Source organism: Dipteris shenzhenensis, chromosome 6 (assembly GCF_047967505.1).
Source record: "Dipteris shenzhenensis isolate YYH24624 ecotype China chromosome 6, Dip_SZ_1.0, whole genome shotgun sequence".
Classification (NCBI taxonomy): domain Eukaryota; kingdom Viridiplantae; phylum Streptophyta; class Polypodiopsida; order Gleicheniales; family Dipteridaceae; genus Dipteris; species Dipteris shenzhenensis.
Window position 1 is genome coordinate 8,191,279 of NC_141601.1, and position 12,827 is coordinate 8,204,105.

Below are 12,827 nucleotides of genomic sequence, written 5' to 3' on the forward strand. Positions count from 1 at the left end.
AAATCTACACTTATGCTCTCAAAAGGTAGCAGAAACAAACAACAAGTAATGAGCTTACACCTAAACAACTACTGTGCTAATACAAGGAAACAAAGATGAACCAATGAACATATAAGACGACAAATTAGACACCAACAAAGCACAAGGAATAAAATACATATAAATAAGGGTTTAGCCATCTTACAAATTCAACACTTTATATAGAACAAGAAATAGTACAAAGGGGGAGGGGGGGAAGAAGAAGAAGAACTTAGGAACCAAATCTTCACTTATGTTCTAAAAAAGAAGCAGAAACAAACAAGTAATGAGCTAACACAAGAAATAGCTACTATGCTAATACAAGGAAACAAAGATAAACCAATGAACATATAAGACAACAAATTAGACACAAACATAGCACAAGGATGAAATTATTAAAATTATTTTGTAATTAGTTGGGTTTTATTTGTTTATTTTAAATTTACAATAATAATACATAATAAATAAGCGAGTGGGAGAAAAAAATATCAAAAATAGAATATTATTTATACTTACACACGCACACACCCCCAGAGCTAAACTGAACTAAACTAGTACATGAACTCCAGAAATAGAACAAATCTAAGATATAAAAAGAAACTGGGCTATGAAGCTCCCCAGTTTGGATCTTGATTCCACGTACGTTAGTTTATTTTTTGCCTTAAGAATCAAAGTCACAACAATATTACAAAATATGTATCATTAAACGTCCTATGTAACAAATGTCAATATACTAAAACCAAATATGCTATACATGTTCGAAATTTGAAACATATATTATCTCTACAAGTATAACTTTAGGAATTTCCTTTATAAATGTAAGAAATAGCAAATCTTTGAAGACAAAATCATAATGCAAGAATGTCAGGTGTATCCACGGATCATCATAAATTTGCCAACCACCCACACTTCATACAAGGGGAAAATTGAAGTCCATCAAAACAAAAATTGTAGTCTTATCCAAGCCTATGGAGATACTAAGAAAGCAAGAGATTAATGACATTAAATCCCATTAGAGCATTTAAAGCTGTCTCACAAAACTTATAGGAACAAGAGCTCTTACACAAGGGCTTCAAGATCAAGTTAACACCACAAGAGCTTATAAAGGTTCAAATGATTACATGTCAACGTTGCTTGTACATAGCTTATAATAGTTTTAATTTATGTTCAATTATACACGATCAATTTTGAATAAAACAAATTTTTTTAGTAACAATATTTTCTATAGGTAAAAGAAAGTCTCTCATACCATCATATCAAGCGTGGTTTCTTTAATAAACAGCATTGATATTATTTTTATGCATTAAACATTGCAAATCATCATAGGAGATGCATTTAACAATTAACATTTTTAAATCATCATAGAAAACGCAAAATGCATTATTGTTTCTTTATTAAAGAGGCAAAGATTTCAAAGTGCATTTTTTTTAAAGATTAGAAAGCCTCCATTTAGTTTGTGGTAGCAAACATGCAAAAAGAGACAATTGTATCGCTCCATCTAAATGGGACATTAATGTCCACCAACCTTCCTCCTATAAGGTTGGATATTTCATGAACTACAATTCATGTGGCTAAAAATATCGATCCACCACTTGGACATTTGGTCATGTTTGATATGGAACCACTTCCCTTCCTCACCAGCAATGTATATACCTATATCAATTTTGTGGTGGTTGGCATTGCAGAGATTGGTGCTTTGTAACTTGGTGATGGGGGGGGGGGGAGATGCATTTAACAATTAACAATTTTAAATCATCATAGAAAATGCAAAATGCATTATTGTTTCTTTATTAAAGGGGCAAAGATTTCAAAGTGCATTTTTTCTAAAGCTTTAGAAAAAATGCACTTTGAAATCTTAGAAAGCCTCCATTTAGTTTGTGGTAGCAAACATGCAAAAAGAGACAGCTATATTGCTCCATCTAAATGGGACATTAATGTCCACCAACCTTCCTCCCATAAGGTTGGATATTTCATAAGGGGGGGGGGGGGGGGGTCATATCAAGGAGAAAGATTTCAAGGAGATCAATCTATGCAGAACGGTGAGGGAATGAAGAAGGAGCGCACTTAGAGAGGGTTGGCTTTGTAAAAAGTTTATAGTCAGATACATTAATTGAATTCAAGCTATAAACCAGTAATATTTTACTTCGAGGGAGCGCACTTAGAGAGGACTGGCTTTGTAAAAAGAGTCTAGTTAGATACATTAATTGAATTCAAGCTATAAACCAGTAATATTACTTCTCATAATGTATTAAAAGAGGTAGCAATGAGCCATACTATATACGAGTGAGGTAACAATGAGCCATACTATATATGAGTGAGGTAACAATGAGCCATACTTCTCATAATGTATAAGAGAGGTAGCAATGCAAAGTTGCCACCTTCCATATGCCAAACAATACTGCAATGTAAGGCAAAAGCTTGTATGGAAGCAAGAGCATATCATGAGCTACCACTTGAAAAACATCTATTGTCCTCCATTTAACAATCCATTGAATGATTTCTTTCATGATTGCATTAATTTTCCCTACATGAGCATAGGTCCTGACAAAATTTCTACGACTTAAATGGGGCAATTACAAAGCCAATGTAGCACCACCTACTTGTTAAAATGACATTGTCACAACCAAGGCAACATAAGAAAAAATATGCTTATCACAAATTCGATTGCAAAATTCATATTAAGCTCTATCACCAACTCTACACCCTCCATAACCTCTATGTGTGTTATCCATGTAAGGTTCTTACTTGTCTACGAAGGCAATAAAGGCTTATTAGAGAGCCATACTGAACTCTTTTGATTACACTCATCATGGATCATCACGTCAATGTTGTCCTTGCTTAAAGTTTAAGGTGTTGCCAATCACACCTTAATCCATGACAAAGCTCACATGTGAAGCTCTTGCTCACATTGAGTACTCAGCATTGCAATTCTTACATGGCCAAGCTGACAAACTACCATCGTACTAAAGTTCCTAGCAAAGCTAGCCTTGGTAACGGTACAACCGTAAGATCTGTTTCATAATCCCTTTGCTGCAAAATCAACTCCAAAAGAGAATTCTCATGTCAAAGATCCTTAAAATTGTGTATTCACTTTGATACACTTTGAAAATTCTATTATTTAGGTTTTATTCCATCAACAATTACAAAAAGGAAAGACACCTTGCAGTCTTGAGGTTCTGATTATATGCCTGGAAAATGGTAAAACAAGATGCCCCTTGGATACCAAAGAGCATAAGACTTTAGTATTCCAATTTTGAATACCCGTGTGCATGCAAAGCAGCAGTGAATAGAACGGAAACAATAACTTCAGATCAGCTTTTGAATTGTGAACTGGCCCTGACAAACAGGGCTGAGAAAGTGAAAATTCAACTTCTCAAAGAAGTGCACATTCACATTGTAGTGTCATACATTTCGGCAATTCAGTCCTAACTTAACTGTCTAAATTTGCTGAATGATGAATGTAAGCAGTTTTCATTTGCGACCTGCGTGAGTAGCATGCACTTAGCTTTCGAAAGCATTGTATACAATACAACCAAGAAAACTATAATAATACGTCTGAAGAAAGAAAAAATCATGTCACGTTCTTTCAAAAACGTCAAACAGGAAACAAAAGAGAACTGCATGCAATAGGATTTCTGCAAATATCTGCCTTACATTACTACCTTATCCCTCATCTCTTCTTGTCACCGATTCATTACTTTCCATTTCCACTAATTTAGGCAATGTCGAATGTTCTTAAATCAAGGAACCCAAACTTCACAACGCACAGAGAGTCCTGATGAGGAGAGAGTGTGAGAAAGAGGCCCATCAGCATTGCTAAGTTACTGTGGTAATTTGACAGAAAGTCCTGTGAGAATAATTCAGCAAAGGAAATCAAACCATTTATCTCAATAAGGGCAAACTGTACACTGCAGGACTGTTCAACAGGACTCATCTTCTCATCGGCACAGCAGCTCTTCCAGGTGCAGCAGTTCCAGGGGCACGAGCCTGCACAATAGTGAAAACATCACTCCAGAAAAGCACTAGTCCCTTTCTAAACAAATCTTTTCACATCATATTGGGGGAGCTAAATGGTCACATCACAAAGCTTATAACTACACATTAAGAAATTCACATATTTATTATTCAGAATTCTTTCTAATTGATGGTCACATGAAAGCCTGGTTCCATCAATGTGGGGATGAGCTTACAATCCTGAAATCTGAACTTTTCTAACAATTTGTGAATATATTTGGACTGTGTCAACATGGTGCCCGTATCAGTCTGAATCTCCAGCAGCACCCCAAGTCTGAAATCTCACATGTGGACTGTAATTCAGCTTATTTTTCCTTCGCTGGTATAAGTCAGCAACATATCATCCATATAAAGGATGGCAATCAATAAATCCTGATGTAGAGGGTGACCCTGACTGGTCAAGTACGCATCAATCTTTGCATACCAAGCCCAAGGGGCCTGTTTTAGGCCATACAAGTTCTTCCTCAACTCACATACTTTAGTCTCCACACCAGGTATCACAAAGCCAATGGGCTGATTGACATATACCTGGATGAATCCAAGAACATTCCCAAACTCATCCTCTAAAAACACAACATAGTGCAGTTTCAATCTCATGATAGTCACTCACAAGGTTGAAAACCATAAACTCCATCATGCATAGCAGGGACTAGCTACTATGACATCCCCACTGACGTCATCAACGCCCAACAGTGGGTGTAGACCATAGTATAAAAATATGCTCTCACACATACAAATCCACACACCCACACATACTTGAGCATCCATTTATACAAAGTCTTCGTACTGAGTTTCTATCGGCACTCCGGAGGTGAAGGGCAGACTCAGCCATGATGAAGGCTAGCACTAAAGGAGAAGGCTAATCAAAAGGTAGTCCAAAATCTCTTCATTCAAGCTACAACTGCTTGTGAAGTCTAAACATTTTCATTTTAGTCTCTCCCCAACGAGCATATACCTCTTCTAGCAGATCCTAATATATATCTAGATGAACCCAAGAACATTCCCAAATTCATCCTCTAAAAATACAACACAGTGCAGTTTCAATCTCATGATAGTCAATCATAAGGTTGAAAATCATAAACTCCATCACACATAGCAGGGACTAGCTACTTTCTGTATGTCCAATTGATACACAGGCCAACCAAAATGTGCAGCCATAGCAGTGTGTAACACACCATTTTTCGTGTGGATGCACAAGTCTCCTCATAATCGATGCCCTTTTTCTGATCATAGCCTTTGGCAACCAGCCATGCCTTGTACCATCTGACTTCCTTTTCAGTTTTGCACCCATTTCGTGCCAATTGCCTTCTTACCAACGGTCAAATCCACTAGTTCCCTAGTATGATTTTTCTGAATAGATTCACACTCTGCTTGCATGGGGTCGGGGTGTTTACAGACCAGGGTCGGCGGACTGGTCTGGTCAGTGGAATGCACTGAGGCAGGGTACTGCCTATACGAAGGAGGGCATACAGCCCTTTTTTTTTTTTGGCGCAAAAAGTAGTGCTAGTTATATTACTTGAAAGCGAGAGTACAAGAGGGCCTAAAGGCCACCGGGCTGCAATCACAAAATGGATACAGCCCGAGGAGCCAAAATGCTAATTACAAGCCTCTCAGGGCATAATCATCGGAGAGTGGACAAACAGCCACAGTGGGGGGGTGTAATGCCACTGAAGACTCTGAGCTGAGTGCTGGAAGAACAACTCCCGGTGGTCCCAGTCGCGAAGGAAGCGCCGTCTCTTTTCCTTCCCTGCCCGGGACTCCCCTTGAATCTGATCCCACTGACCCTTGAGCGTGTGAATGATCGTGCTCCAAATGTCTGCTAGGGTCTGGGTATCAGAAGAAGCCTGATCTCCTACGGTCTGTGCGCATCTGGAAGTCCAGATATGCCAGCCTGTAATGCTCCCTATGATCTCCCAAACTGGGTGCCGAGTCATCGCTCCTGCATCTGTCTCTGTTAGATGCCAAGGGAAGCTGTCCATGTATGCCCAGGTGGCCTGCGTGATGAAGAAGACGGGATCCTGCCTAGAGAACTCATAAGCCAAGTGATGTCCCATCTCAGTGCTGCACCAGCAAACGGCTCCCCAAGTGATCGGTCCTAGCTCGAGTGCAGCCCTCGCTAAGATCCCCATGACTCCCTTCCAAACTGTCTCCGCATGCGAGCAGCTCCAAAGGTAGTGCTTCAGGGACGACTCCTCCTGAAAACACATCTGGCAGTGCCCCTCCTGCCCCATCTGCCTCAGCCAGCTGCCAACTGGTAGCCCCTTATGTGCCACCATCCAAAGAAAGTAAGAGATCTTCCTCGGCCGCCAGCTAGCCCAAAGAGTCTTCCAGAAAGTGCAAAGAAAGACCAGAGATATCCCCTGGGCATACCAACTATGTGCCCATGTGGGTAGCCCGCGCTGGAGAGCCCCAAGAGCACGCCTACCAGTACACGCACTGTAAGAGAAGAAGGGGGTAGGGTTCTCTGAGGTCTCCAATGGTGGCCAGCGCCACTCCCCTGGGTCCCACTCCACCTCTGTCAAGGAACGGCCCTCCCATATCCAGAGTCTCCAGTCCTGGTCCTGCATGATCAGGGGATCTATATGCCACGTTTTCCCTTGTAGCCCTACGATGCGAAGGCGCTGCCAGGGAAGCTGGGGGTCGATCACGGCCTCTCTGCTCTGTAGGCGGCTATCATCGGCGACGAAGAAGAAGTGGATCGAGGAGTTCGAGAAAAGGCCTCTAACCACCAAAAGAATACCCCGTGGAGTGAACTATCCTAGCCACCTCTCATCTCCCAGGAAGAGTTGTCCGGTGACCATGGGAATCCTCCAACCTGCAGGAATGGCAGCATCGATCTCTGCTCGCCGAGTCTAGATCCCACGTGCCGAACCTATTGTTGCTGCCAGCTCGCCTGGGCTCAGCTGGCTGTAGACGTCCCTCCAAACCCGAAGCGAGCGCGCGGGCCCATGCGCCTAGAGCGCCCAAGGGATATGGGATCTCTCTCCAAGCTGGCGACCTGTATCATCTGTCACCTGGCTGCTCCAGATCAGGGGCTGTCTGTCTATCTCCTCTCGACAGCTAGGGGAAACCTGGGAGAGGCTGTGTCGCAACTTCCTCCAGGCCGAGACGAGGCTACGAAGGAAGGGGGAACGGGGCTGAGTCAATGGGGCAGAAGTGAAGATCCACCGGATAGATGGCTGCCAATCACCCCCTCTCTGGGGAATACACGCACTGAGACCATGCTGAAGCAAGAGCTTCCACGTCTGCCTCCTAGGGTCAAACCGCGGATGACTAACTTGCCAAGTAGTGCCTGACTCTGCAGTTCTGGATCTATGATGCCAAGGCCGTCCTCTATCTGGGAGAGAATGACCGTCTGCCAGGCGACCCGGGCTCTGGTGGTGCCGGAACCATCTGAACCAGACCAGAGGAAGTTTCGCACCAGTCTCCTCAACTGGGCTACACATGATCACGAGAAACACCAGCAAGAGGCCACATACCAAGCAGTGGCAAGAAGGACCTGGTTGACCACAAGGGCCCTGCCTGCCAAGGATAACCGAGCCGTGCTCCAGAAAGCTAGCTTCCGTCGTATGGAGGCTAGGACCGGCAAGAACTGCTGAGCCGGCGTGATGTCCAGGCCTACCTAGAATCCCAGGTAACGTGTCGTCTGTCCTCTAGGGATCCAGCGAAACCCCAGGAAAATACCCCACTGTGAGCTGGCTCCCGGATCCGTAAGAAAACCAACTGACTTATGCCAGTTGATTTTCGCCCCAGCGGCTAGGCAAAAAACCTCTAGGGACAGTCTCACTCGCTTCAGTGACTCGATATCATCCTGCACATATAGGACTGTGTCGTCTGCATACTCGGGGTCTAGAAGTTCTGCATCGTCTCGAATAGGGAGACGCATCTCGCAAAGACCAGTGGTACGGGCTCGTAGGAAGTGGGTCATGGCCTCCGCAAAAAATAGGAAGAGGTAGGGCGCTAGCGGACAGCCCTGACGCACCGAGCGCTTGAGGGTGAATCTCTCCCCCATCCTGCTGCTGATGATAACCCGACTGGAGGCCGACCTGTAGAGGCTAGCAATACCTCTGATCCACTCGTCTGGGAAACCGAACTGAGAGAGTGTACCTTCCAAGAAGTACCAGTCTACCCTGTCGTACGCCTTCTCAAAGTCAAGAAGGAGTATGGCAAGGTGCTGGCCACTGTGCTGGGCCCACTCCGTCGCCTCTGAGAAAGTGAAGATGTTGTCCAAAATGCTGCGATCTTGGACAAAACCGGTCTGGGTGTCATGGATCAAGTCGTGTAGCAGGGGGCGGATGCGGCTACTGATCATCTTGGCGATGATTTTGTAGGCGGTCGGGAGGAGGGTGATAGGGCGCCACTGTCTGATCTCCTGACGGTCCCCCCCCTTGGGGATGAGGCATATCAAGCCTGTCGCAAGGCTCTCTCGCATCTGTCCGCTGGAGAAGATATGCTGGAAGGCTGCGAGCAAGGGCCGGTGGATCTGCTCCCAAAAGGTGGTGAAGAAAGCTCTGGAGAGGCCATCCTCACCTGGGCATTTCTGCCCATCAATAGCGCTCACCGCATCCTGCATCTCCGCCACGGTGAAGGGGGCGAGAAGGGAGTCACTCATGCTAGGCTGCACGAGCCGCGGTGTAGACCTCCACACCTCCTCCCTGCATAGGCGGCCACGAGGGCCTGGGGGCTCCTGCTGGAACAATGATCTATAGAAATCTGTTGCCAAGTCCCGGACCTCGTCTGGATCTGTCCTGACACTACCATCCTGCGCTCTAAGAGACCGGAGTTGTTCCCCTGCTGACCTCTGTCCATGAGTCCTGAAGAACTCTCTGCACATCCTGTCGCCTTTCCTAGCTGAGAAGGACTTGGAAGCATGAAACGAGAACTCTGAGCGTCGCTGGGTGATCTCCTCTAGCATGGCTCGGGCCCGAACCTCCTGCTGTCTGAGCTCCTCAGAGCCTGGTGACTGCTGCATCCGCTGAATCGAGGCGAGATCTCGTCTGAGACCCCTCTCCTTCGCCCAACACTGTTGCCTGACCTGAATCGCCTCCTGCTAACAGATGAGGCTAGACTCAGCAAGCGCCTGAGCTACCTGTGCTGCCATATCCCCGGTGGGGTCCCAATCCTACTCCCACAGGTCCACAATCCTGCTGCGAACCGCTGCTCTGGAGTAGATGGAGTCTGGGATCCGGCATGAGCGTGGAGGTGAGGAGTGAGAGGCTGAGTCCAGGACTAGGATGACTGGGGCATGGTCTGAGAGTGTCGTCCCTGGAACCACTCCTGACTCTCCACCTCTGCCAAGCGCCCAATCGCTGACATAGAAACGGTCCAGCCGCTCTAGAAGTCTGCCTCCCTCCCTCCTGTAACCCCAAGAGAAGTCCAGACTCCCTGTCCATCTGCGAAAGGAAGGCTCCCTTCAGTTGTCCCGTCCTCCCACTACGAATAGGAAGGAGTCCCAATCTGCCTGCTCTGCCTGAGCTATACCGAGAAACTCTGGGCCCTGTCCCTGCTGATCCTCTAGGGTCTCAAGGTTGTTGAAGTCCCCTCCTACAATCCAAGAATCCATCTCTGGCAACAAGTCTGTCAAGGATCTCCAAAAAACGGCTCTCCGTCTGAGATCGGTCGAGGCATAGATATTGAGGATGCCGATACGGGATCCCTCAATATTCAAGCCCACCCAAAGCGCACGTCCTGGGATCAGAGTGCCAAAACCATACACATGCTGAACTAGAGAAGCATCGATGGAGGTACAGACACCCCCGCTCCTCCCCTGCTCGCCAATCGAAGGTTCCCAGTAGGTGTGGGAGCGTCCTGTGAGGACCTTCCCACAAATACTGGTCTGAGAAGCCGAAAGCTTGTGTTCCTGCAATAGGAGCACATCTACCCTTCCCACCAAGGCTGGCTGGAGCTCCTGTCTGAGCACCATCTTCCTGAAGCCGCGGGTTCCTGATGAGTGGAACCCATTGACGTTCCAAGAGATAATGCGTATACTCATGAGGAGGGAAGGTGGGCCACAAACAGCTGTCTGCTTGCGGTCGAAGTCGAGGTGGTCGGAGGATGTCCAGTGTGCAAACGAAGGCGCTTCTGTGAGGGTTTCGAAGGAGAGGCCGGATCATCGGACCCATCCTCTAAAACCTTCAACAGAGGGGAGAGGCCCTTCGTCCCATGGTGGTAGGCTCTCTCTAACCAGCTCGATGCCTTTGCCAGGGAAATACTGTAGAAGCCCGCTACCTCTGAGGTCCTCCACGAGCGGAGCCCTTCCGCGTAGACCCACTCCAGAGGTGGCTGAATAATGACCAAGAGGCGGAAACGTTTGGCGCTGTGGCGCCATCTCAGACGAACGTCACCCTCCTTCCACTGCTGCTGAAGAAGCTCCGCTGCTCTGCTACCGATCCAGTCTTGCACCTGCTCCTGGGACTGATCTCGTATCGTCTCCCAAACATTTTCATTCGTCCATTGCTCATTCCCTTCACTGGAGATAGTGAAGGAATAGCTAGGACCATCGTGAGGGGCAAGGACGGACACCTTACCCTCCGCTCCCTTGCGGAGGAAGAAGATGCTGATGTCTAGGCATGCAGGGAAGGAGCCAATACCCGCTGCATCCAGATAATCCCAAGGTCCTGCTCAATAAAACTCCAAAGATAGAGCTCTAGGAGCAGCCCTTGGGCGTGGGGACGAGGATGAGGAGTCTGAACCAGAGAGAGGGGTGCTGGCCTTCTGCGGGGAAGGGCCTCTCCCCTCCGCCGCGCCAGGAGGGATAGGCACGGGGGAGGTCTGTGCTGGCTTCGGGGCTGCAGGTGGCTCAAGCGGAGAGGGGGGTTCCCTCTCGATCATGCTCGAGGAAGAGAGGGGAGCGGACACCACCGGTGCTGGGGGGGATCTTAAAGGGGGTGGGGGTCGGGGGACTGAGGAGGAGGGGGGAGGGGAAGGAGGGCGGGGTGAAGGATGAGGGGGAGGCTGGCTAATCTTCTCCTTCCCTTTCTCCTTCCCCTTACCGGGCTGCTGATGAGTAGTGACCACAGGGGGGGGCTCTTGCTGTGGATGGGAAGGCTTTTTTGGTCCTGCTTTGTTTCCCTTCCGTTTTCTTTTGACCTCCGTCCAGCCTTCCCCTTCGGGAGGGGATGTCGTTGACTGGTGGGGGGGATCCTGAGTTGCCTGGATGGGGGCCTTCTGAGGATCTGTACTTGTGAAGCGAGGGCAGGAGCGCGCCTAGTGCCCGAAGCCATGGCATCTCAGACACTGATTTGGGCGACCAGTGACCAGAATGCGCTGCGTCACCACACCTGTGTCCGTCTCGATCTCGAACTCCGAGGGGATGCTCTGCGGATCTAGGACTGCTACTTTGACACGTGGCACCCCTTGGGCAGCCGTCGCATCAACGTAGGTGTCTTGCATAGGCCAGCCAAAGTGCGCCCCCAGGTCCTTGATGATCGGGCGAAGCTCGATTGCGAGACCTAGGAAGATGAGGGTAACTGGATGACGAGGAATGCAAAAGCGGGCATCGAAGTCCGCTACACTGAAACCCCTATACCATGTGACCATAAGGATGATCTTTCCACCCACAGAAGTAGGGGATCGCCTGACTATATCGCTCGCAGCCTGTGCTGAGGAGAGCTTGAGCCAGAAGATACCGCATCCCATGAGTGCAACCTCCTCAATGTAGCTGTCCTCAAGGTAGAGGGTGGACTGCAACCAGTCCCTGATATCTGCTCGTGAAGGGGAGTAGCCAATGACTCTCCCATAAACGGATGTCTGGGAGAAGTCCGTGGCGGCCTGCTTCACCAAGGAGATCTGGTGCTCTGTTAGTGTTACGCGATAGGCTGATGGAGGGGGGGGGGTCCGTCTGGGCCACCGGTTCCGGGCTCGTGGCTGCCATACCGCACTGACAAACTGCGAACACTCCAAAGTCGGGGGAAAGAGAAGGATACGGAAGAGACGAGGATGGGGGGATTGGTACGGAGGCGGGGGAGGGAAGAGGGAGGGATGGAGAGGTACGGGGAAGCGGGGGGGGGAGAGGTGGTGACGAAGGGGCGGGTGGCAGAGGGAAGGAGTAGGAGAAAAAGGGGGGGGGGGGGCAGCGCAGCGCAGCGCAGGGGGGGTGAGAGGAAGGGGGAAAGGGGGAGGTGTGGCAGCGCCGCACGAGAGGGGGTGGGGAGGAGAGGCGAGGAAGGAGGGGGAGAAGGGGGGGGGCAGCGTTGCGCCGCAGCGGGGGGGGGGGGCAGGAGGGGGCGGGGGGGTGGTAGCGCAACGCGAGGGGGGGGAGGCGGGTGGGGGAGCTGAGAGCGGAGAGGGGAGGAGCGGGCCGGGGGGGGGGGGGGGTGGGGAAGCGGAAGGGAGCGGAGAGTGGAGAGGGGAGGAGCGGAGCCGGTGGGGGGAGGGAGCGACGGGCGGAGGGGAGGAGAGGGGGGCAGAGGGCCGCGCGGGAGGCGACGGTGAGGGAGGAGGGGGAGGGGAGGGCTGCGCAGCGCGAGGGGGGGGTAGACGGGAGCGAGGGAGGGGAGGGAGTTCGCAGGAGCTTCCCGTAACTACTCTGAGGAAATTACAGCCCTTATTTTGCATCCCACTAAAGCCCTTTCTTGAAGGGACGCAGGAGCAGACCTATGCATACATACTTAAGTTTTGTTCAGTCCTTTCAAACTGTATTTTGCCCAGCAATCTGCTGGATGTTTGTGGCTTCACCCTGAAGCATTTCTCCTCATCATCTGCAGCCACTGCTATAGCCTCCTGTGCGCAGCCAGAACTCTGTACTGCAGTCTGTACAGCCTGTACACCAAGGATATTACACAGGTAACTGCCTA

The 12,827-nt window shown here is 48.9% G+C and overlaps 1 protein-coding gene across 5 annotated transcripts in view; it reads right to left on the reverse strand.

Moving 5' to 3' along the window:
• Nucleotides 1-2,706: 2,706 nt before the first annotated feature.
• LOC147900729 (small nuclear ribonucleoprotein SmD3b-like) overlaps nucleotides 2,707-12,827 on the reverse strand; it is a 36,016-nt gene continuing 25,895 nt past the window's right edge. Inside the window, exons 5-6 of one of the 5 annotated variants that reach the window (XR_015541126.1) lie at nucleotides 3,898-4,005; nucleotides 2,707-3,048 (exon numbers count right to left, since the gene is read on the reverse strand). Coding sequence is in view for 2 of the 5 variants with exons in the window: in XM_087375614.1 (XP_087231740.1) it covers nucleotides 3,949-4,005 (57 nt within the window). In the remaining 3 variants the exon portion in view is untranslated. Of the gene's footprint in view, nucleotides 3,049-3,301; nucleotides 3,501-3,535; nucleotides 4,006-12,827 lie in introns of those variants that run through there. The other 4 variants (XR_015541124.1, XR_015541125.1, XM_087375614.1 and 1 more) reach the window with 4 other exon arrangements.